A 25,535-nucleotide genomic window follows, 5' to 3' on the forward strand; every position below is an offset into this window, starting at 1 on the left:
CGCCCCTCCTGTCGTTCCACTGATACGTGGTTTTCTGTTCTTCAGGCTGATGACTAGCACCTCCCTTACCCGGTGCCGTCAGCCTGGATCAAGGGTAGACACTGGTGCGAGGCCAGGTTCCAGGCCGCAAGGACGCCAAGGGGCATTCTGAAGTTAGGGCCTCTTCTGTACCCCAGACATCCGCTCTGGAAAAAAGGAACAGACAAAAACGCAGTGACTCCATTTGCTCGCGACTCAGCTGTGGCCGCATAGCAGTGGTTCTCAAACTTCCATGTGTCCCAGTCACCTGGAGGGCTCCGGAAAACACTCGCTGCTGGGCCCCAGCCCCGGAGTTCCTGAGTCAGTAGACAGGGGCGGCACTTCGGGAAGTCACGTTGCTAACCAGGCCCCGATTGGTGCCCGATGCCGTGGGTCCGGGGACCACACTTGAAGAACTACTGCAGAAAACTAAGGCGGGTGGTGGCGGGTGATGGGGACTGACAGACGGCCACAGAGAGGAGGGGACAGGACTGGTGGCATGTATGTCACCCGGTCCAGCCCAGCCCTGTCTGAGCAGACCGAGGCATGCCACGGTGAACGTAACAGGTATCACTTGCACCACCCGTGCACAGAGAAGTGGGCCCAGGCAGGGGTGCCTGGGTGGCTTGGTCAGTTGAGTGTCTGACTCTTGATCTCAGCTCCGGTCTTGATCTCGGGTTCATGAGTTCAGGCCCCGAGTCAGGCTCTGCACTGGGTGTGGATCCTATTTGAAAAAAAAAAAAAAAAAGTGGGCCCAGACAGAGCTGGGCAGTAGCCTTCCAAGAGCATGCAGTGACTCAGCTCCTGCCTCCTGGTTCAGGGCCTCTTTTGGCCCCAGTTGTCCTCCTGAGTGGCTCAGGGCAGACAGAAGAAGCTCCCTGCGGGGACTTCCTGGGTCTTCTGGGACTGTGGGGACCACTGGCAGCTGAATGTCCGAGGAGGAGCAAGAAGCAGGCCAGGGAAGCAGCTGGAATTGCCTCAGGCCTAGCCAGGCAGAGGGTCGGGGGGGGGTCAAGGGCAGGGGCAGAGGAGAGACCACCAGTGGTGTCTCTACCTCCCCAGAGCCCTGGGTGCCAACCGAGAACCCTGCGAGTCTGGGCCACACGTGCCCTTCACCATCGGATGTTTCTCTTTCAGAAAATTACTTGCTCAAGAATGGCACCTCCGACGTGTTACTGTGTGGGAACAGCTCTGATGCCGGGTATGTGGCACCCATCCCCCGGAGCCACCTCACCCAGAAGGGGTGAGGTGAGGTGAGGGAGGCGGGGGCAGGGGGAGGTGTCCCCAGGTACTTTCTCAACTGACTGTGCTTTGAGTCTATGCCCTTGACCCCAGGCCTTCCCCTACCTCTGTTCCCTGCCGGAGCCCTGGTATCTTGTCCACCCCACCCCCACCACAGGGAAGACAGCTATCAGGGGATTAAAAAAAAAAAAAAGGCAGGGGGCTCAGATCTGCAGGGAGGGCGAACAGAGCCTACAGTGCCTCCCACCAGCCCGACCCTGGTTCCATTCCTTTCCAGAAGCCCCCCGCCCCCAGGGCTGCTCTCTTCCCCTCCAGTCTTTTACTCCCTCCCTGCCCATCTGTCCACTGGGTCCGGAGTGAGTATGGCTACCCCTCAACGGCCTACACTCTCCACCAGGACAAGCAGAGCCTACACCTGCAGGCTGAGTGTGGTGCCCAGGGATGCCCGGTGACCATGTGCAGCTCCCAGGGCCCTGGGCATACGGGGTCTGGGTCAGCGTGACTGTGCCATAGTTGTGAGGAGAAGGGGACACACAGGCTTACCTGGCGAGGGAGGGGCTCTGTGGGGCTGCAGTCCTCCATCCCTCAGTACAAAGTTCCAGCCCTTCCTGTCCCTAAAGAGATTGTCTGGAAGGTCTTAGGACGTTAGCAAAAGGCACGGAGGCCCCTTGGCAGCAGCCTCCCACTCGCCGAGTCCCCCTTCCCCCCACCTCTATGTCTCACGCTCATGAATCCAGCCCAGCAGTCCCTCTGAGCAGAGAGGCTGTCCCATCGAGCCCTGCGAATCATCAACGTGCCTCACTCTGTCTGTGTGCGCAGTCATGCAAATGGGCGTCTTCTCCGGACGTGGCCAGGCCCCAGCCCGTCCGCCCCAGAACCATCCCTCAGCCCCGTGGCCTGGCATTCGCCCTGGGCTCCATGCTGCTCACCCAAGCCTCCCTGACCTCCCCCCACCGCATGCCTGCTCTGTGCCCATCTCCCTGTGGGGTAAGCAGCCAGAGGAAGAGACTTGTGAGCCAGCCCTTGGCACTTCCTCTGTGAGAGGAGAGGAAACTCAGATAGCAGCAGGGATGGTGTATTGTGTGGGCAGAAGGGAGCTGGATTTAGGCCCAGCTGAATACAGATGGGTGGGGAGAAGGGGAAGACGGTGTCCCAGGCTGGAGGCACAGCACGAAAAGTCCCGGTATCAGGCCCGGCAGTGCGGTACCAAGTTCGTGAAACTCAGCCTCGTGAAGCAGTGGGGCCTCTGCTGGGCTGCCCAGGGAGAGGAGTCCGGCCCAGGGAGCATCTCAGGGGGAGGGGGCCCCTTACAGCATGGGACAGAGTCTGTGTGTCTGACTGCAGGACATGCCCAGAGGGTTACCGCTGCCTGAAGGCGGGAGAGAACCCTGACCACGGCTACACGAGCTTCGACTCCTTCGCCTGGGCCTTCCTCGCGCTCTTCCGCCTGATGACGCAGGACTGCTGGGAACGCCTCTACCAGCAGGTACGTGGGTGCGCGGACAGCGGGGGGACACGGGGAACAGGCCAGGGGCCCACTTACAAGTGATTAGCTAGAAGTGACCCCGGCAGCTTCTCCACTGGCAAGAGTTGAGGAGGCTCAAGGAACGGGGGACAGGGACGCTTGCATCCGAGGGAGGGGGACACAGTAAGCCAAGGAACTTTCTTTTTGCTGGTGACCAGGTACCCATTCCTTCATATGGGATACTCTGTGCTCTGTGAGTGGGACCCTTCTCCACCCTGTGTGATGGAATAGTCCCTTCCGTGGATGCAACATTTCCTCCGTTGACTGGAACATTCTGCCTCCCTCTACGGGTGGGACACTATCCCCTGTGTGTGGGTCGTTCTTCTCTGTGGGTTAGAACACTTGCCTCTCCGGTAGAATATGCTCCATTCCCTCCCCAGGCTGTGGCCATTTGAACCCCTGGCACAGCCAGACCGGACACCTTGAAATTCCACGACCATGACCCAGAAGGGGCCCCAGTGAAGATAACCTCTCTCCCCTTACTCCCTCAGACCCTGAGGTCTGCAGGGAAGATCTACATGATCTTCTTCATGCTGGTCATCTTCCTGGGCTCCTTCTACCTGGTGAACCTGATCCTGGCTGTGGTTGCCATGGCCTACGAGGAGCAAAACCAAGCCACCATCGCTGAGACCGAGGAGAAGGAAAAGCGCTTCCAGGAAGCCATGGAGATGCTCAAGAAAGAGCATGAGGTGGGTGAGCAGTGCCGCCAGGAAGCCTCCAGACCAACCCCTCGCCTGACCGTGGGTGCCTGTGGGCATGACATCTGCTGGGTAAAGCTGAAACCTGTTACGTGTGGCATCTGCGGGATAAAAGGCAGGTCCTGCTGGGTGAAGCTAGTGCCTGTAAACCTGGTGCCTGCTGGGCAAAGCCGATGACCACGGGCATGGTGCCTGCTGGATAAAGCTGGGGCCTATAAGCGCAGTGTACGCTGGGTGAGGCTGCTGTCTGTGAGTGTGATGCATGCTGGGTAAAACGTGCCTGTGGGCACGGCTCCTGCTGAATAAAGCTGGTGCCTGTAAGCGTGGTGCCTGCTGGGTGAATCTGGTGTGTTTAAGTGTGGCATCTGCTGGATAAAAAGCAGTTCCTGCTGGGTAAAGCTGGTGTCTGCTGATAAAGGTATTTTATGTGAACGTGCTGTCTGGTAGGTAGAGCTTTGGTATCTAGGTAAAGACAGTGCCTGCTCATGAGGTGCCTGAGAGGTAAAAGGAGTGCCCTCCGGGTAAAGGTGGGCCCTGTGAGTGTGGTTCGTGCTGAGAGAAGCGCTCCCTATGACCGTGGTGTCTTCTGAGTGAAAGTGGTGCCTGCTGGGTAAAAATGGTGCCTGTTGGGTAAAAAATGGTGCCTGCTGGGTAAAAATGGTGCCTGTTGGGTAAAAGTGGTGCCTGCTGGGTAAAAATGGTGCCTGTTGGGTAAAAATGGTGCCTGTTGGGTAAAAGTGGTGCCTGCTGGGTAAAAAAATGGTGCCTGTTGGGTAAAAGTGGTGCCTGCTGGGTAAAAAATGGTGCCTGTTGGGTAAAAATGATGCCTGCTGGGTAAAAGAGCCTATGCATGCCGGATAAAAGAGAACCACATGTCCAAGGACTGAGTTTATCCTAGTTAAGGGATGCCTCTGGTAGCTTAGTGAGGAAGGTCCAAGGTTGGAGGCCTGAGCCAGCTCAGAAAATAAGCCCTCGCGGTGCTGCCATGGTTACTCATAGTTCCACACACAGGTCCTGGAGGCTGATGACAGAGCATGCCTGTTAGAAGCCATGTGGACATCCACTTTCTTCTCTCTGCCCCATGCCACCTCCCCCCAGCCCCTGTTTTAGCCAGCTGAACCTTCTAGAAGATCTCCTGCCCTCTAGTTCTGTCACTTCCTCTGCTCATCAACATCCTCCCCCCGGCTGTCCCTCACACTCCCCTCTTCCGAGAGCTGCCCACACCAGCCACTTCTTTCCTCTTCCCGGGACTTTGATTTCTCTGAAAACAGCCTGGGTCTGTTTGGGCTCATCTCTCCGTGACACCCTTGTCTGGGGTGAGCGTTCAAGCCCACTTCCTGATGGGGAAACAGATACTGAGAGTTGCCTGGCCTGTCTTAGCCTGAGGCTGCACAAAATCTCAATAACCCAAACATCCCCCTTCCGCCTTTTCCAGGCCCTCGCCATCAGGGGTGTGGATACTGTGTCCCGCAGCTCCTTGGAGATGTCCCCTTTGGCCCCAGTAACCCATGAAAGAAGACGCAAGAGGAGCAAACGAATGTCTTCAGGGACAGAGGAGTGTGGAGATGACAGGTTCCCCAAATCCGACTCGGAGGACGGTCCCAGAGCAATGGTAATCCCCGGCGGGGGCTCCAGCCCTTTCTGGGTGGGTCTGGCATCCAAAGCCCATCATGTTGGGCCCCTGGTGCAGTCACAGCCCCTCACGGCTGCTCCCTGAGGACAGTATCCTCGAGCCCCCTCCCAGCACTTCCTGTTTCCCATGCCCATTCTTGGAGCGGAGGGCGTCTGGGCAGAGAGCCGAGCTAGATTTGGGTGTCATGGTGTCCTCAACCTCAGCTAAGTCCCCAGCGTTGGGGCTAGGGCTGAGACTAGGGCTGAGACCACACCCTGTGGTGTGGACCGGAGGTGCCCGAGGACATGCCCATGTGAGTCAGGTGCCTGGCCGACCGCCCCAGGTCCTGCTCGGGCCGGGCCTCTTTGCACCACAAGGAGCTTTGCTGCCTCCTTCTCCCCGGGCCCAGCCAGAGCCCCATCTTCAGGCCCAGGTAAGCTTGAATGTCGAAGGCCCCTGGCACCAGCTGTAGGTGAGCAGAGATCCCAGGTAGCGCAGGATTGTGCTCTGAACGCACCCTGCCACAGCCCACCCAGTTGCCATGTGGCCAGCGAAAGCCCCGGATGCTCTGAGAAGCTCTCTCGGTCTCAGAGAACACCGCAAGGGATAGGCTGCGAGCACATGAAGAGCGGGCTTCTCCCTGTGCCCCCAGAACCGTCTGAGCAGCGCCCATGGCCTCAGCAGGACCTCCGTGAAGCCACGCTCCAGCCGTGGGAGCATTTTCACCTTTCGCAGGCGAGACCTGGGCTCGGAGACAGATTTTGCAGATGATGAAAACAGCACAGCGGGGGACAGCGAGAGCCACCGCACGTCACTGCTCGTGCCGTGGCCTCTCCGCCGGCCTAGCGCCCAGGGACAGCCCAGTCCCGGGACTTCGGCTCTCAGCCACGCCCTCAATGGTAAAAGGAACAGCACCGTGGACTGCAACGGAGTGGTCTCCTTGCTGGGGACAGGCGACCCTGAGGCCACCTCCCCGGGGAGCCGCCTGCTCCACCCTGTGATACTGGATCGCCCCCCAGACACGGTGAGCCAGCCCCGTGATGCAGCCCCAGGGCAGATCTGGTCTCCCAAACTGGCCACCAGTGCCAGGTCCAAAACACTCACATATACCGAGCACTAGTATATACCAAGCACCTGTTGTATACTGGGCTCTGGGGGTGAATAAACCTAGCAAAAAAAAAAAAAAAAAAAAAAAATCTCTGCCCTCACAGATTTTCCATGATAATGGGGGCAGACAGGCAAAAATCAACGAAAGAAGAAAAATAGGTATATATGTATACGTGGCATATAACGTTGATAAACGGGGGTAATAGTTAAATATGTAGCAACTGGTAAAGCTCGGGCACCGAGATGCCATGGTGACACAGGACTCGTGTCCTGGAGGCCCCGTGTGTGCCAGCTATCAGCCCGTATTGTTGCTGGATCCTGCTTAATGCAGGGGGTTCTGGGAAAGGGGCCGGAGTGGCAAGGGGTTACTTACAGGGTTCTGGGCAACAGTTATTGACCAAGCCTGAAATATGTCAATAACTTACAAACTGGTCAACATTAGCCCAACTAAGAAGTGCTGTTGTAGGAGGGCAAATAAGTGTGGAAGAGCGGGAGCCCTCACTCATGAGGAGGTATTTAAACAAAGACCTAAAGGAGGCAAGAGTGGGAGCCGGGGGCTGCTTTCTGAAACTCTGGGGGGGGGGGTGATATAGCACCCAGATTCGGGACACAAACTGGGTTTGAATCCCAGCTCATAGCTTACGAGCTGAATGGCAGTGGGCAAGTTACTTTCTTTCTCTGTATGTCTGTCATCTGTAAAACGAATTTAAAACACCCATCTCGTCTTGTCGTGAGGATGAATGGGCTCACGTGGCTATGGATATCAGGACATCATGAGCCTGCTGATGCTGTGATAATGTCATAATAATATACCATCATTATAGCATCTGAGGGAAGCATGCTCCAGGCCTAGAGAACAGCCAATGCAAAGGCCCTGAGGCAGAAGCATGCCCACCCTTTTGAAGGAAATGCCATGAGGTCAGAATAGCTGGAACCCAGGGAGCAAAGAGGAAAGGAGTTGAAGTTACCATCAAAAAGGTAGTGGAGGGACCTGCCAAAGTGTGAAAGGCCAGCCAGAGCTCTTATCACTCGGTCATCTGAGCCCGTGACCAACCGATGACTGCCCAGTCAGCCCTGGAGTGTCCTTGCTGACCCTTGCCCCCCAACAGTGCCCAGGGCAGCCCACCCAGGAAAAGGACAAATGTGTGGCTTATACGCCAGGGCCTGTAGGAGACAGGGGAGGGGAGACTTTCTAAGGAAGCTAGGACAAGACCAGAGCCTTGATCAGGAAGGTGAAGGTGGGGCTGAAGAGAGAGGCCTCACGGCCAAATGGCCAGTTTTGCTCCAGCTCAGACATTGGCTCTGGCTGCGGGACTTGATGTAGGTTAACGACTCTCTCTGTGCCTCAGTTTCCTCATCGCTTAAGTGGAAATAAAATAATATCCACGTCAGCAGGTTGTGGTGAGGACAAAAAGGGTTAAAACCTGTCTGGTGCTTAGACCTGTACTTGCCTCAGGTTCGAGTAATTATTATCTGTTGCCATTACTATCGAGGAGGAAGGAGTAAAGATTCCTGGGGTGCGTTGCAGTATGCCAGAGGCCCTCACACTCCTCTGGAGCAGGGGGTCAAGGACAGGGTCCTGGGAGTGCCCTGGGGGCAGATCACAGCGTCTGGTAGGGCCTGGGAAGGCCCTAGCCATCACCTGGAAGGCGGGATGTCAGGCCTCCCAGGAACACCCAATCCTGGTGGTCTAGGCGCCCCCCCCCCCCGCCCCCCCAGCAGGTCCAGCCCTGGAGTCTCAGCCTTGTGGAATCAGATTCAGCAGCCCAGAACACTAATAGAATTTCCTAATCTCATTAGGGAGAAAATCATCTCATTGTGCTGCACACGTCAGGAGGAATCCAAGTTCAAACACTTCATTACTGGGAACTCTGACTTCACCCTTTCTCACTTCTGTGGGGCCCATTTGTAACCTCAAAGGGATTAGCAGGCCAAGGGGCTTATTTGCAAAGTTAAAGGAATTAGCAGACCAGGATGGAGACATTGTAAAGTTAAAGAGATTAGCAGGCATAGGCCCCTGGGAATGCCTTCGCAGCTTCCGCGGCATCGGATTGAGACACGTCTGCTCACTTCTGGTCTGAAAACAGGGTACAGTGTGGGGCACATAGTGGGTGCTCAGCCAACACAGGAGAGGGGAAGAAGGGCCAGCCCAACAGACAGCTCATGTTTAATTTATCCCGATTGAGGGGGTGGAGGGTGAAAATGTATTCTGTCAGATGTCTATATGAGAGTGCCTGTCCCAGAAGGCCAGATGGGGGTGGGGAACGGCCATTCTTCTTCCTCCACAGGTTAGACTGCATCCTTCTATCCCCTGGTCATCTAGCAAGTTATGGGCAGAGCTAGAACTAAGCCCAAACCCCTGGTTCCCAAGTAATTATTCACCCAACCAACATTTATCCAGTGCCAGCCTTGCTGCGTTGAGTTAGAGGCTCCAGGAATATAGCAGTGAACAGACAAGAGCTCTGAGCGCATGGAGTTTACACTGTGGTCAGGAAGACAGATGGCAAACTGGTCAATATTTCCAGATAGCGGTAAGGGTCATGGGACAGAACGTTGCTAGGGGGAGGGTTGGGGATGGCTCTTAGAATACTCAGGAAGTCCTTCCTGAAGAGGTGACATTCAAATTGGCAGGCAAATGATTTGGGGAGCAAGCCACAAAGATACGGAAGAGAAGTGTTGTAGGCAGAGGAAGCAGCAAGTACCCCAGAAGAGTAGGCTTGCCGTGTTCGAGGCATGAGAGGGCCAGGCGGGGTCAGGTGTGGTGGAAACAGCAAGAAGGGATTTGGACTGTGCGGCACCTGTAGGCAATTGAGTGTGGGTTTACTCTAAGATGGGAAGCGTGGGATGAGAAGAGGAGAGAACTGTCATGACTTGATTCACTTTTTAAGGGAATCCCTTTCTGCTGTGTAGAGAATAGAGGGAAGAGATGATAGATTGCACCAGGGTGGTGTATCGGTCAGGTATTGCTACAATAATGCCGTGTAACAAAGTACCCCGAAAGTCAGTGGCTAACAATAAGCCTTTATTCTCACGCTCACTTATCTGCAGGTTGACCGTGGTTTGACAGATCTAGGTGGGGCTTGGCTGAGCAGCACTGCTTCGGTCTGCACACTGTGGGGCAGGCTCAGCGCTGCTCCATATGCCTCTGTGCCGAGGCTCAGGCCGAAAGGGTGGCAGCTACCTGGGGAGGCTGTGTTCATAGACGGTTACTGGAGCGCAAGAGCAAGGCAGACGGCGTTTAAGGTGCTCTTGCTCACGTCACGTCCACTAACATCCCATTGGCCAAAGCACGTGTGTCATCAGTGGGACAGGGACGGGTACTTCACCCCACAGTGGGAGAGCAGCAAGTAAATACTCACTAACTGATAACTCAGACTATTGCAGTGTCAAGGAGGAGAAGAGAAGCTGGCAGAATTTAAGACATGCTTGTGAGTTAAGGGGGCCCTGTGTGTGGCTCCACTGGGCCAGAGCCACTACTGTTACAGCAGCCCCCGCGGCCCTCTCAGGAGCCTCTGCTTGAGTACTTCCCCGACTGGGGAGCTCACTCCCTCCCGAGGCAACATTTCAGGCCAGTCCCACCGATCGCAAAGGTTGACTTTGGCCTGAGCGCAGTTGGATTTGGTAGCCACCCCAGGCCCTGGCTCTGCCGCCCGGGGGAGCCCAGGCCATCTTGTTTCCGACCCACAGAGGTTGTAGAGCCTCACCCTTGCGTGCTGAACAGCCCGGTGCCTTGCGCAGCCCCGGCTCGGGCTCGTGGACCCTGGTCACGCAGGGCCATGCCGCCGTGGCGGTGTCGTGGGTTCCCCCCGTGGCGCTGAGAGGCGGGGCTCTGAGCCAGCCCAGAGTGCCTGCTGCCGCCTCCCCTCCTCAGACACCACGTCTCCATCTCTAGACCTGCTTGTTTTACTTACAAAAACGGTGCAGGTGCACTGCGACCAAGTCCCCCAGCGCAGAAGTGCAGAAGTGAAGGGCAACTCCACCCTCTCCTTGGCCTCCCCTCTCCTCCCAACCCTAGCCCCCGGAAACATTCCGTTGAACAACTCCGTGTGTGTCCTCCGGACCTTTCTCTTGGCTTTTCCACAAACTGTTTGTCTCGGAGGGGCCCCCATGGGAACGCACACGGGACTACGTCGTTGTCTTTACTGTCCGTATCCGAGTCCAGAGTTGGGTTGTATCCATAATTGATCTTAGGATTCTTTCCATTGATTAGTTTTGTTTTTATGGTATTAGGAAGCATGCTGCAGTGAACATCGTTGCGTATATATTTTTGGTGCACGTGTATAATTATTTATGAAGGTAGATTTGCTCGATGAGGAACTGCAGAGCCAATTTAACATCTTCTTGGCCGAGAGAGCCAAGCTGCCTCCACAGAAGCTCCCACCAGCTGTGTCTAAGCATTGTGCTTTATGCTTCTATTAATGTCACCTTAGAGCACGGGAGATTTTTTTTCTGTTTCTTTATGCTCTTGACTCTAGGGACCTTGTGGTCCATTAAGACTCCCAGATTGGTTTTGCATGTCCTAATGTATAATGACAGCATCTGGTTACATGTAGTTTCCTGTCCACGCTCAAGAATCACCACTGACGAGAGCAGATGACGAAAAGGAGAATGAAGGAGATAATGAGTGGCGAGAGGGATGGGGGAGTTATTAACAGGGAGGGAGTTCTCTGGGAGCAGAGAAACCCAGCATCCGTGTCCCATAAGGACCCCCGTCCTGTCTCCCTGTGGCCCCCGAGACCCGAGTCCGGGACAGCTGCCCCAGGCCCAGCAGCTTCCCCAGGTTCAGCAGGACCCTGGCGCCCAGACTGATGCCTGTCTGCTGGTTGCACCCAGACCACCCCGTCGGAGGAGCCGGGCAGGCCCCAGATGCTGAACCCCCAGGCTCCACGTGCCGATGGCTTCGAGGGACCAGGAGAGCGACAGCGGGCACTCAGCGCAGTCAGTGTTCTCACCAGCGCCCTGGAAGGTCAGCACCCCCGGTGTCATCCAAACGCTCCTCCTTAGCCTGACCTGAGCCAAACATCCCCCAGCTGCTTGGCTTGCCTTGGACGTTCCCACAGCTGGCCCAGGCTTTCTGGTCTCTGCTGCCTGTCCGTCCTCACCACATCTGTGTCTCGTCCAAACCTCCCCCTAGCTGTCCTGGCCTGTCCCAGATGCTTACCAGTCTCATCCCGTCCTCTCCCAAGCATCCCCATGCCTTCCTGCGACCACCCTGGCCCAGCACGCCTGTTCTAGACTATTCCCAGCCATTCCATGCCTACCACAGGCTATTCCAGGCATCCCACATCTGTCCCGGCCACTCCCACCCTAGGCAACCCCCAGCCATTCCAGTCTGAACTTGGCATCACTCCCCAGTCTTGTTCCCTCCTGTCCCATATGTGTTCATATCTCTTCTGGCCTGTTCCAGGCACCCGCCATCTGTCCTAACATGTCCCAGATGCCCACGTCTGTTCTTCTGTTTTGCGTGTCCTTAGATCTGAACTTGCCTATCTCAGATGTTGTCTCATCCTCTTCAGCTTGTCCTCCTCTGAGCGTCCCCATGTCTATGTGAGACTGTTGTCTCGAGGGAGCCCAAATCTGTCCTAATCTGTCTTGTCCCAGTTGTCCCCACATCCATCCTGACCTCCTGTCCCTGTGGCCCTCCACTGTCGTATTTCCAGAGTAAGGGGCCAGGACACAAGCCACACCTTTCCTTGGCCTTCCGTGCCCCTCTCACGGTCCCCCTGTCATGTAGCAGCCCTGCCATCTCCCCAGCTAAGTCATATGTCTTTTCTGGCATACCAAATTACATGTGAGCCAGTCCACAAAAACAAACCTGCTCACTGGCTACCCCCAGAGTTGGAAGAGTCTCACCGCAAATGTCCACCATGCTGGACCCGCTTCGCCCAACGCTACCTGATCTGGGAATGCTGCCCGCTGTGGATGTCCATCAAGCAGAGAGTGAAGTTCATGGTCATGGATCCGTTCGCTGACCTCACCATCACTATGTGCATCGTGCTTAACACGCTCTTCATGGCACTGGAGCACTACAACATGACAACTGAATTCGAGGAGATGCTGCAGGTTGGAAACCTGGTAAGGGCCACTGGCAGCCGACTCTCAAATGGGCATCCTAGTGTGAAGGGCTCTTGGCCAGCTGGCTCAGCCCTCGTGGATAGCGAGGGGGGATTCAGAGCACAACAGGATCTTCTGAAGGTGGGAGTCATCATGGAAAACATCTTGGAGCAGGAAGTGTCAGGATCAGGTTTTAAGGAGCTGAGAGATGTAGATGAGAGTGAGAAGTTGGGGGTAAAGATGCCCAGAGGCTAGAAAACAAAAGTGAGTTGGGGGAGAACTTGAAATATGCAGGGACGTGAGATACGGCCATTAGTATTGGAGGAGGAGCCTATGCCATAAAAGGCAGTTCTCTTAGGGAAAGGATGAATGGATGGAGAGGTGGGAGGAAGGATAGAAAGATGGATGGATGGATGGATGGATGGATGGATGGATGGATGGATGATGGACTGATGGATAGTTGGGTGTAGTGAATCAATCAGGCAGAGCCAGATTTGCATTCTGACTCAGCTCTTACTATGTGACCTCAAGCAAATTACTTAGTCTCAGTCATTGGCAAAATAAGGATTTGTTTAATTTAATAAATGTAAAATTAGTATGACAATACCAAGCTCATAGGAAGCTAATGAGAATTGAATAGGATAATGTGTGTAATGTGCTTGGCTCAGAGTTTGATAAACAGTAAGCACTCGAAATATATGATAGCTGTGGTCTGTGGTTACTGTCACTGTTGATGTTATTAAAGAGACTGCCCCTGGAAGTCAGAATGTCTGGGTTCTAATTCTGATGGTTTTTTTCCCCTGGAGATCAAATCAGTTCCTACCTCTTGATTCTAAAGATGGGAAACTGAGGCTCAAGAGGTGACATAGTAGTGGCAGAGCTGGGCATGTAACTACTGTCTCCTGACTCTGACAAGCAGGGCCCTATGGGCTCTGCCCAGCTAAGCACAGTCAGCCATTCCCAGGGGGTTCCAGGTGAACTCTGGCAAAGTGTCCAGTGGCCTCGGAAAGGAGCTCCTGGGATCATCACCGAGGTTGGGTGAAGGAGAGGGTCATTCAGCCCAAGCGTTCTCTTAGTACAGATACTGCCCTATCTTGGTTTCACAGGTGGTCCCCTCCCCTCACCCCAGGCAGGCAGGTCTCCTACACCATGGACTGTTGAGGATTCTCTTGGTTTATAACTTCCATATCTAGAACTCTAGATAGTTATCTTGGGGTCTACTCAAATTTTTTTCGCAAACGTGAGTCCATTTTGCTATAATTGTACTTTCGTTCCTTCTTCCATATGCAAATAGAAAGCTATATTATAGTCTGTAGGTGTCTCACGGAACGATTGTGCCTGGCTCGTGTTGGGTGGTCTTCAGGTGGGTTGCAGTTGAAGGCAGTTTTATTGGAATGTGACCAGCTGAGTTGGGCCGAGCAGCAAATCAAGGTGATAAAGAACACTGGTGGCTTCCCTGGATCACTGAGTTGTGACTGAAGTGAAGGTGTGTTAAACTTGGGGCTCTGTTATTAGTAATAAGTCATGTAATTGGATTATAGCTGCATTGTGTTTCATTTGGATAGCTTTATTGCTGCTACGTAAGGTTTTGATTGTCTTGAAGCTAATATATCCTCAGTGGTTTAAATGTTATATGTAAAGAAACAAACCATAAAGATAAGCATGGGAAAATAACCTCGGTATGGGAAAAACCTTTCCAAGCATGTCGTTAAAGACCAATTCCATAAAAGAGAAGATCGCGAGATTTGACTTTTAGCCCATCACTTGGAGAGCAAATGCAACTTTTGTTCCTAACACAGTGAACCAAAAATCCTGATGAGTCTCCTACTAGGAAACAACTAAAAATATAGGACGTATTCTTTGAAATGCATATCAAAGCTCATGAGAAAATAACAAAAATCCCCAAGTAACAAAAACAGAAAGGAACTTAAAAACCATAGCAGTTTACAGGTGAGGTGTTTCTGTAGTTCCCCGGGTGGGGGTCGGGAGCAGGTGATATTGCTGATTTGGGTAATCTGGGGATTTGGATTTCAGTGAACATGTAGAGACAAGACAAGTCTTTAGACATTGTGAGTAGGGGTTGGAACTGAGTAGCCCCATGAGAATATAGCCCTACATTTGGCAGAACAGTGAACCAGAAAAAACTCCTGGCACTGAATCTGGGAAATGATATAGAAGGAAGCTTGTCAGTCTCAGCCAGGACTGAAGAGGAGGAAAAAGTAACCCCTGGAAGCTTGTGACAATGAATTTGGCCTTCTGTAGATGTGGAGTTCAGGTTTATAGCTGAGTGTTTCTGGAACCTATGCCTAAAGTTTAACAGATAAAGTGATCCTATGATATGTTGATATGTTGCTGCAAGAAGCAAGCACAAAACTTTTCTGAAAAGACACACTTTTAACCCAGGCCAAGTGTATTCTCGAAATTACAAAATACACAAGGAAATACCCCACTATGAAGAAGAGTCAGCAGACACACACACACACACACACACACACACACACACACACACACATGGAGGCTTATCCCCTTAAGAATGTCCCATGATATAATTGTCGAATAGAGATTATAAAGTAAGAATGTTTGTAAAAACTAAAGACATAAAAGAAGGAATTAAAGGGGCTCCTGGGTAGCTCAGTCAGTTAAGTGACTGACTTTGGCTCAGGTCATGATCTCACGGTTCGTGGGTTCAAACCCTGTGTCGGGCTATAGGCTGACAGCTCAGAACCTGGAGCCTGCTTTGGATTCTGTGTCTTCCTCTCCCTCTCTGCCTCTCCCCCACTTGTGCTCGCTCGCTCTCTCTCTCTCTCTCTCTCTCAAAAATAAATAAATAAAACATTACAAAAAGAAGGAATTAAAAACATAAAAGAATAAGACAGCTTTGGAAAAGAACCAAATCAAATCTCTAGAAATGGAAAACAGTCATTGGGATTAAAATCTCAATATATAAATCAAATAGCACATTCATATAGCTGGGGAGAGAATTAAATTAATATAATTTTAGATCTAAGGAAGTTGCCCAGAATGTAGAACAGGGAAGTAAAGAGACAGAAATTATGAAATCAAGGTTCAGAGACACGGAGTCAGAATGAGAAGGTAAGGCATACAGCTGATAGGAGTTCCAGAAGGAGAAAGTAGGAGAATGGGGGCAAAGGAATATTCAAGGAAAGAATAGGTGAGAACTGATAAAAAGAAATGAACCCTTAGATTCAGGAATTACATCCTGCACAGGATAAATAAGATATCTAGACATGCTGCACATCAAAAGCAAAGACATCATACAGCAACCAAAACAAGAAAGATTGCCTACTAAAGGAACAACAGTTAGAAAGACAGCAAAGTCCGCAGTTGCTTCAACAAAATCCAGAAGGCAGGGACATAATCATTTCACAATTCAGGGAGAAAACACTAGACACCCTAGAATTCTATACCCATCATCCTACCATTGACAAAGGTATGCTAAACAAAGACCAAGAGCCTACTACACACAGACTGTCTCTCTGAAACAATAACAAAAATTTATACTTCAGAAAGAGGTAAAATGACTGCAGAAATAGGATTTGAGAAGATCCTGAAAGGAATAGTAAGAATGTGGGAAAAACCAAGCAAGCATTGACTGTGAATACAATAATAATAAGGATTGCTGATTGGAGGGTATAAAAAGTAGGAACTAAAATATTGAACAACAGCAGCATCTAAGATAGGCATGGAACAGGGATCGGAGGTAGGATGGCCTAAGTTCATGTACACTATGAAATATTAATTTAGATGTTCTGAACTCAAGACTGATTGTTAAAACTTTTTAGGGCAACCACCAAGAGGATAGGAATGGAAAGTCTTAACTGCCAAGCCGGTAGAGAGGAAAATAGAGGAATTTTACAATTTTACAATTCAACCTGATAGAAGGAAGCAAAAGAAAAAAAAATAGAAGCACAAAATAAAATGAAGACGTAGGTCCAAATATACCAGAAATCGCAATAAATAGAAGTGGGGACTGCACTCACCAGTTAAAAGACAGATCGTCAGTTTGGTAAAGAAATTACACACAGCTATATGTTTTTTTTTACAAAAGATGCCCAAACATATTTTGGGAAACAAATCCCTAAAAGGGATTGAAGAAAAAGAAATGGAAAAGAGATAGAACAGTCAAATACTATCAAGAAAATTAATAGAGTTATATTAATACCAAACAAAAAAATACTTTAAAGCAGAAAGTGTTATTGAGGGATAAAGAGATCCAAAACATAAAGATGGAAGAATGATTCACCAGGAATATATAACTCTAAACCTTCATGCACCAAATTACATAGCTTCTAAATATGCAAAGCAGACAGTGAGATCAATTTAACAAGACCACAGTCTTAGTGAGAGGCCGCCCTCCATAACTGATGGGTCAAGCTTACAAAAGATCACCAAGGATCTAGAGGACTTGAATAACAAGAATAAAAAAGTTTCATTTATTGAATGTGCAGAGCACAGCACCCAACAATTAAAGGAAATACACATGAAACATTTACAAAATGACCACATTTTATGTCTCAAAGCAAGTTGCAGCAAAGACAGGGTATCATGCATTCTTCAATCTCCAACCACTGTGCAATTAAATTAGAAATATATGTGTCAGAACCTCATTGACTATGCACTTCCATCTCCAGAAATTTATCCTAAGAACAGAACTGGGCAAGATGTTTTCAAACATGTATGTGGACGGATATTTATTATGGCAATGCATTTAATAGGAACAAAAGAATGCCCATTGCAGGGAGATGGTTAAACTACTTATGGCATATCTGTACAGTGGAATATTCCACAACTGTTCAGGAAGGGAGGAAGAAAGGGAGGGAGGGAGGGAAGGAGGAAGGAAAAGGGAAGGGAGGAAGGAAGGAAGATGCCATAGATCATGTTTAATTGGTATTGAAGGATGTTTGCAAATAATTAAATTTTAAAAGCAAGTTTATGGTTCCATCAGCACTGCGCAGTGGCCCCCCTGCCAGGAGCCAAGGAAAGCACGTCCCCGCCCACACAGCCTCTGCCGACCAGATCCCAGTGAGGCTATAAAACAGGCAGAATAGGGGCGCCTGGGTGGCGCAGTCGGTTAAGCGTCCGACTTCAGCCAGGTCACGATCTCACGGTCCGTGAGTTCGAGCCCCGCGTCCGGCTCTGGGCTGATGGCTCGGAGCCTGGAGCCTGTTTCCGATTCTGTGTCTCCCTCTCTCTCTGCCCCTCCCCCGTTCATGCTCTGTCTCTCTCTGTCCCAAAAATAAATTAAAAACGTTGAAAAAAAAAATTTAAAAATAAAAAAAAAAAAACAGGCAGAATTGAAGGCAGACCCTACCTGGGCCTGGCACTCTTGGCCACTCGCATCCATCATAGTAAAAGCTGCTGCTGATAACAATAATGGCCCTCTCATAGGAGCCTCTGCCTTGCATCCATTAGCTCTAACCCTTAGAGATCTCCTATGGGGTTGTTATTATCCCCATTTTACATATGAGGACACTCGAGGCTCAGGGAAATGAGGAAACTGGCCCAAGACCATAAAGTGGCAGATCCAGCTTAGAAACCTGGGTCTGGCTGCCATTCTCTGCGTGTCTTAAACCATCAAGCTTTGATCACAAGGCCTTAGAAAACCCGAGCTGGTCCTTTGGAAGGAAGACTCAGGCACCAAAATGTATGCATTTGTAAAGCAATGGTTCACAAGCTTAGCCGGATGTTAGCATCACCTAGGAAGTTAAAAACAAAAACAAACAAACAAAAGACAACTCAATACCTGGGCTGCACTCCAGTCCAATTTAACTAGAATTTCTGGGAGTGGGACCCAAGCATCAGTATTTTTAAAGCTCCCCAAGTGCCTCAAGTTTGAGAACCAGTGCTCGAATCACCTGGCAATCTAGTCAAAATTCAGGTTCTGCTCGAGCAGATCGGGGCTCTTCAAGATGCTGCGGGTCTAAAGAGCTTCCAGTGATCACTCCCCCAAGAGGCATTCCCCAAGAGCCTCTGCTGTCTTTTTCTTCTGACTTCCAATGCCAGCTAATATCTGCTCTCTTGCGGCCAGAATAGCCTTGCACCCGGACAAAGTGAGGCAGGGATCTTTCCTGAACTCCTTTCCCAGAAATGAGTGTTAGCATCCGTGGGTCTGTCGAACAGGCCTTAAGAACCCACCTACCCTGGCGTGCTCAGGCAGGTGATGGGGGAGACCAGAGGGCCAGCCGGGGTCGGAGGAAGGGGCTTCCCAGGCCCCACCCTTAGGGGTTCCCAGGGAGACCCAGTGCAGGGAGTGTGGCTGGCAAGATACCGGGCACTGTAGGAGCTGAAGGTCAGAAGCCCAACCATTTGTATGTTTATTCGACAAATGTTGGTGGACTGCCCGCTGGCTGGGCACTGTTCTTGTTGCAGTAAGACAGAAACGGTCCCTCCTGTGGAGATTCCAGTCTAGCCAAATCCACAGCCACATACACAGTATGTCGGATGGTGGTAAGTGAGGGAAAGAAAAATGGAGCAGGGAAGAGGGATGAGGAGTTTGGTGGGAGGGGGTCGTGATTTTAAGCATCAGGAAGCCTCATCCATCAGGTGGCTTTTAAGCCCAAACCTGAAGGGAACGAGCCGGTGATTGGGGGAGGAGGGGATGGCCCAGGGAAAGGGAGCGGCACATACAAAGGCCCTGAGGAGGGAACAGCAGGGAGGAGACCAGCGTGGCTGGAAGAGCAGGGGGAGAATAGAGTCAGGGGGATGGAAAGGTTCTGCGTTACAGAACCCGGAGACCGGCTTGGGTGCAGAGGAAAGGCGCAGAAGAACCCAAGGATGTCTCCCCACCTGTGAGGGCAGCCCAGGCATTGGAGCTGAGGCTGAGAGATTTGGGGGGCCCTCCCTTCCCCAAGACCACAGCTGGTGGGGGAACAGTTCCCTCTGGGACCGCTGAAGTCACGGGGCCCGCCCACCTGCCATCTGGTCCCCGCTCCACCCACCCCACCGCTGCCCCACCCCCCACCCTGGCCAGTAGCAATCCCTGCCCCCAGCCCACCCCGTATCCAGACAGCAGGGGGAGGGGCTGATGCAGGTACCCCTCCGTCTCTCCTTTAGGCTCAGAGCCCCCTCCGGGTGCCGAGGGCTAGGTGATCCCCTCCTGTTTACTGACCCCGGCAGGCTACCTCAGGCTCCCATCCCTGGCCTCTACCTCCCTCACAGCTGCTGAAGCCCTGGTACTGTCCCCAGGGGTGGTCTGGCCCCTCACCCACAGAACGCCCCAGTGCCTCCTCACTGCCCTCACAATAACCCCCTCAGCTCCAAGAAGGCCCCAACTTCCTGCCAGCCGTGCCTGCACAGGCCATCCCCACCTCCAGGAGCCACGTTCCCGTCGAGGCAGCTGGCACATTGCAGAGCACTTGGTTATGATCACGGCTGCCTGGCCCACCACGCGGTGGGCTCCTGGACCGCGGGGCTCTGCTGGCCCAGGCTGGGTGGCTCCGAACTGTGTCAACGAACCAAGGGAAACCCAGCCTCTGCCTCCTGGAGACTTTCTTCAGGAGGCAGAGGCGGTTCCTCTAAATCTTGAAGCACAACACTGCGTTCATTTCCTGCTTCTCGAAGGTACTAGCTACGTGTCCCCGAGCACATTACTTAACCTCTCTGTGTTTCCGTTTCCTCGCCTGTAAAATGGGGATAATGATACTTTCCTCGTCGAGTTGTTGGTTGGGTTAAAAGGAGCGTTCCAGCCCGGGGCTGGCACATTGTCAAGGCCTCAAGAAGGGGGGCGCTGGCTGTTACTGCAGTGACGAGAGTTCAGTGCGTGGACAAGGCAGAGCAGGAACAGCAGGGGCAAAGGCCCTGAGACATGAGAGCCCTGAGTGTTGGCGGGAATGCGTGTACTTGGCCCTCGCGGAGGGAGAGCACTTCCGGCGGTGACACGGGCTGGAAGGTGTCAGGCTGGGTGGTGTCACCCCCACCTCGGCCTCCCCTGCCCCCAGGTGCCTCCTAGAGCTGTGAGTCTGCCTAGAGCCTGAGGCGGGCCCGGCTCTTTCTGAGGGCCAGGCCAGCTGGTCGCGGGTGGTGAGCTGAAGAGTGAGCTAGGGCCGCAGGTATCCCCGAGGGGCTGGGCCGTGGCCGAGCAAGCACCCACTGGGAGCCGGGGTGCAGCCAGAGCTGGCAGCCCGGGGGGGGGGGTGCCCCCAGGGTTGCAAGAGTCAGAAAGCAGGGCACCCCTCCTGGCCAGAGGGTCTTTCCAGCCCAAACACTGGGCACCCCGATCTGTGTGCCTCCCCAGGTCTTCACGGGGATCTTCACGGCAGAGATGACCTTCAAGATCATCGCTCTGGACCCCTACTACTACTTCCAGCAGGGTTGGAACATCTTCGACAGCATCATTGTCATCCTGAGCCTCATGGAGCTGGGCCTGTCCCGCATGGGCAACCTGTCAGTGCTGCGCTCCTTCCGCCTGGTACCCGGCTGGGCCCGCTGCAGGGGGGTGGGGTGAGGGCCCGGGGCACTGAGGCCACCCCACCCCCCGAGGTCACCACTCAGTTTCCCCTGCTCGGACCCATCGTGCCTTCACCCAACAGCTATTTGCTGGGTACCCCAGCGCTGGTGATGTGGGGGGCACAGAGAGGGGCAAGATTGGAGAGGTTCCTCTGGGGGGGCTATTGGGGTGGCCGTCCTGACGACTTGCAAAGCTCGCTGTGGCTCACCGTGCCTCCTTTAGTCCTCATAGAATCCCAGGACAGGAGCTAGTATTACTGCATACCCATTTCACAGATGAGGAGAGCAAGGCTTAAGTGAAACGAATTTCCCAAAGCCACGTGGCAAGGAACAGGTGGGAGCCGGGTCTGCCGACAGCTCCCCTGGGGCTCTGCCCTCCTGGTTTCAGGGTCAGCATGTGGGAACCTCTAATGCACATACAAATCATCTGGGGATCTTGTGAAACCACAGACACTCATTTAGTAGGTCTAGGGTGATGCCAAACTGCTGGTCTGTGGACCACTCTGAGTGCAGAATGCCTGAGACGTCCACGCAGGGGGCTGGAGGAGATCAGGGAAGGCTTCCTAGAAGAGATCTGGGCAATGTTGGGTTCACTGGGGGCTTGCAAGGCAGGATGGTAGGGGCAGTCGAGAAAGTGGAAGCTATGAGTTCTAACCCTGACTCCACTGCCATGATCCAATGGACGCAGACAAGTTGCCACACCTTTCAGGGTTGGCTTCTCCATCTGTCAAAGGAGGTAAGTGCCGGCCTCATGTGGTTTTTGGGAGCTCTGAGTGAGGTGAGCCATCCTAAGCACGGGCCTGGCACAGCAGGTATCCAGTAAGCGCTAAGCGCCTGCTCCCTTTCTCCGTGATAACTGAGAGGAGAGAAGGTTGGAGGCAGTTGGGCAAATCAGAGATGGTTTGACCTGATGAGGATGAGTCTGGAAGAGGAAGGACATTCCATGCTGGAGGAATCTACTGGGAAGTTCCTGGAAGTGAGCCTGAGTCGGAAGCCGGTGTAGGGACGAAGAGCAGGGCTGATGGGGGGGTGGGGGGGTGATCTGGACACGGTGACCTGACTCCCAGAGCAGCGCCCAGTGAAGTTGCCCTCAGGCTGTAGAGAGGAACAGCAGTGTCCGCTCTTGGGGAAACGTGCCCACAAGCTCCCTGGGTTTTCAGGCGGGAGCTAGTGGGGCAAGGGTGTCCGTGGGCAGCGGGACAATGACGCCTCCCTCCCCAGCTGCGTGTCTTCAAGCTGGCCAAGTCGTGGCCCACACTGAACACCCTCATCAAGATCATCGGGAACTCAGTGGGGGCGCTGGGGAACCTGACGCTGGTGCTGGCCATCATCGTGTTCATCTTCGCCGTGGTGGGCATGCAGCTCTTTGGCAAGAACTACTCGGAGCTGAGGCACCGCATCAGCGACTCGGGCCTGCTGCCTCGCTGGCACATGATGGACTTCTTCCACGCCTTTCTCATCATCTTCCGCATCCTCTGTGGGGAGTGGATCGAGACCATGTGGGACTGCATGGAGGTGTCCGGCCAGTCACTGTGCCTGCTGGTCTTCTTGCTTGTTATGGTCATTGGCAACCTCGTGGTAAGTTGGCCACACATACACCACACACACACTCACCCGCCCGGTCACCCATCTGTCCATTCACTTAGCCTTCCTTCCATCCATCCACTCGTTCACTCGGCCTTCCATCAAACCGTCCATCTACCCATCAGTCTCGCATCATCCCTTTACCCGTCCATCCATCCCCCTGTTCGTTACCTGTCCTTTCGTCTGTCTCCTCATCCACCACCTCTGTACCCATTTACTCATCCACCTACGCGCTGGTCACCAGTCCATCGATTCACTTATCCGCTCATTCTTCCATCCCTCTGCCCGTCCATACGCCTCCCGACCCAGCCACCAGTCTACTTACCAATCACCCACCCGCCAACTCGCCCGTCCATTTGTCCACCTCTCTGTCAATCTGTCTACCCAGTTACCAGTCCTATCTATTCATTCACTCCTCCGGCCATCCCCACTTCCTCCTTCTTTTACCCCTCCACTTCTCTGCCCATCCAAACCCATCCATCAACCCCTATTCGTTCATAAACACACACGCACACCCCTACCTATTCATCCATCCATCTGTCCATCCATCCATCACCCACATTCTTACTCTCTTATCTGTCCCTCCACTCATTAATCCACCCCACATCCATCTGGCAACGCACTCATCCATTCACTCATTCACCAGTCCTTTCCATCCACCCATTATCCGTCCAGCTCTCTCCTTACTCACTCACTGATCCATCCATCCATTCACATCACTTTTCACTTGCTTTTTCCTTCAATCACCCACCTATCTACCTGTTTGTTTATTATATGCTTGTTTTATATCCCTTAACTTATTTATTTATTCATCTACCCACTATTATATTAGTTATTTACGACCAATGATATATCACATCATTTTTCAGTTCAGCTTAACAGTCATTTACTGAGCCCCTGCTGCATACAAAATATTGTGGCAGATGCCGTTGGGCATGCAGAGGTGAATGTGGCCCTGACATTGCTCACCAACGGGAGAGTGGGGAAGTGGAGAGTTCAAACAGGCCGGAAATAACTGTCGATCTGGTTAGAAGGATCAGAGGCATTAAGGAAGAGCCCATGTGCACTGACCCCCTCCAGCAGGGGAAATCAAGGAAGGCTTCCTAGAGGAGGATTTGGAGCAGACCTGACAGGTGATGCTAGAGTGGGAAGGAGCAGAGGGAGTAAAGCACAGGTGTAGCAGGTGGTGGCCCAGGTAAGGCAGGGCCCATGGGAGCTCGTATGTCATCCTGGGTAGCTATGCTGGCAGTCCCTGCTACCCTGTCATGAGGGACCCAGGCCTTTGTTCCCATGTCCACCTGTCCTAGAACATGTGCTTCTTGCCTTGTATCTTTAAATGTGGGGGATTCTGGAGTTGAGGGAGATCAAAATTCCAAATGCCAGAGAATGAGCTCTTGGAAGAGGCAAGTGAGCGGTTCAGGAAGAAGTCACTGTCCACTGCGGACATGAAGCTACCTGCCTGAGCACACACACAGGTGGTCCGTACGTGCTCAGACATCACACCCACGCGGTCTGACTCCTGTGGTGTGGGCCGTGTAGACTCACAGTATAGGGCTTGTGGTTGGCTCAAGTACCGTGGGCTGTAGGCTCCAGAGCCCTTCCCCAAGCCTGCCCGCTTTCTCCTCCAGTGTGCCCTAACCATGCAAGGGTGGGCCCGGCTCAGGTTGGGATCAGGCTTCCCCCAGCCCCACAGGTGGAGCCCAGAGAGGGGGCAGGGCATCGGTACACAGTGCACCCCCCTCCTTTCCTTCTGCTGGCCGCCCCTCAGGATGGAGCCTCACTGAGCCCTGGCCCAGCCCTGGGGCCACCAGACTGTGTATTCCAAGGAGGACGCGGGTATGCCAGGCTCTCAGCCCGGGGCCAGGCCCGCTGCCCTCACACATACAGCCCTGCGATTTCCTAGCGGATCTGCCTGGGAACGAGAAGATTAGAGGCCGCTGGAGGAGGGAAGCTAACGCAGCCCACACAGCCCCCACCCTGGTCGCCTCAGGAATTGGGCCGCTGCCGGGCGTGGGTGGAAGCGAGATTGCCATTGAAATGGGAAGTCATGATCAGGCAGGGGCTGCGGAGCGGCAGCGTGATTGACGGGGAAAGCACTGGAAGAAACCAAGCCTCAGAAGCAGGCCACAAGGGAGGACCTGGTGCCTGGTAAGGGTGGCCAGGGCTGCCCAGGCACCCCCCCCCCCCGCCTCGCTGCCCCCCAGCCTAGACCCCAGATACCTGGAGGCGAGGCACGGGCGAGGGCAGAGGGTCCGGGCTGGGCAACTGGGAGCAGAAGCAGGCCAGGCCTAGGCCAGTGTAGACAGCAGCCCTGAATCACGTCACGTGCCCCACCCCCCCAGGGGTGACATGAGAAGGGCTGCCTGGTGTCAGAAGTGATCATCTCCCCATGTAGAATGCCAGATCCTGCTTCTCAACCTTCCCACACTGTCCTTGTGAACGTGCACTCCTGAAAGGCGTGTTTCTGACTGCCGGCACTCCAACTTGACTGCTGCTTTCTTCAGAATTCTCATCCCTAGCTCTCTGGCTGGCACCAGGCATGTCTTAGGGGCTTGTGAGAAGCCAGAGAGGGGCCCAGAGTGGGTTCCTAGTGAGAACTGCACACACATCGTCACACAGCTCCCAGCCGTGGGGGCCCCCGTTGGGGGAACTCCCTTCTGGGGGCAGCTGGGAGGAAAAAGCACCAAGCCCTGCCCCCCCCAGGTGGGGAGGTTGTGTCTCTGGCCTGTCAGCCTGGCGACACGTGTGGGAACAAGCCCACCACCATTTTCACTTACCCTCCACGAGGCTGGGAAATGGACCCACGGCCACCCTCTTGTCACTCAGCAAAAGTGCTCTCTTTTTTTTTTTTTAACAGAAGCTAAAGCTTTGCACTTGCAGGGTGGTTTAACAGCGAGCAATAGTCCAGACCATGCAAAGAGAGACGGGTTTTGCACACCTCACTTAAGGAGTCTCTTAAGGATACAGGTCCTTAAGCAGAAGCCCCAGATTTTCAGGTGTCAAGCCAGTTCAGGGGCCCATCACCAGCCCCTTCTTCGCCAACAGATGTAGAGGTCCTTTCCCAGGAAAAGTCTCCGGGAATTCTAGACTGCTTCCGGGTGGGATTCTGTCTTGTCCCTGGTGATCCCAGACTGGATCCCACTTCCCAGGGAGCAACGCTGTGCCCCTCCTAACCCCACAGTCCTCCATTACTCCCAAGGTAGCAAGGCCCCGTTGCAGGCCCCGTCTG

General features: G+C 53.3%; 1 protein-coding gene across 13 annotated transcripts in view; it reads left to right on the forward strand.

The window, feature by feature from the left end:
* Nucleotides 1-25,535, forward strand: part of SCN5A (sodium voltage-gated channel alpha subunit 5) — a 94,703-nt gene that overhangs the window by 38,116 nt on the left and 31,052 nt on the right. For 12 of the 13 annotated variants that reach the window (XM_053221667.1, XM_053221657.1, XM_053221659.1 and 9 more), the window contains exons 8-16: nucleotides 1,156-1,219; nucleotides 2,605-2,746; nucleotides 3,277-3,474; nucleotides 4,919-5,095; nucleotides 5,748-6,119; nucleotides 11,036-11,168; nucleotides 12,039-12,277; nucleotides 20,511-20,684; nucleotides 21,944-22,300. In XM_053221667.1, coding sequence (XP_053077642.1) covers nucleotides 1,156-1,219; nucleotides 2,605-2,746; nucleotides 3,277-3,474; nucleotides 4,919-5,095; nucleotides 5,748-6,119; nucleotides 11,036-11,168; nucleotides 12,039-12,277; nucleotides 20,511-20,684; nucleotides 21,944-22,300 — 1,856 coding nt within the window. The remainder of the gene's footprint in view (nucleotides 1-1,155; nucleotides 1,220-2,604; nucleotides 2,747-3,276; nucleotides 3,475-4,918; nucleotides 5,096-5,747; nucleotides 6,120-11,035; nucleotides 11,169-12,038; nucleotides 12,278-20,510; nucleotides 20,685-21,943; nucleotides 22,301-25,535) is intronic. The other variant, XM_053221665.1, reaches the window with a different exon arrangement.

The sequence above is a fragment of the Acinonyx jubatus genome, chromosome C2 (genome assembly GCF_027475565.1).
Source record: "Acinonyx jubatus isolate Ajub_Pintada_27869175 chromosome C2, VMU_Ajub_asm_v1.0, whole genome shotgun sequence".
Lineage (NCBI taxonomy): Eukaryota > Metazoa > Chordata > Mammalia > Carnivora > Felidae > Acinonyx > Acinonyx jubatus.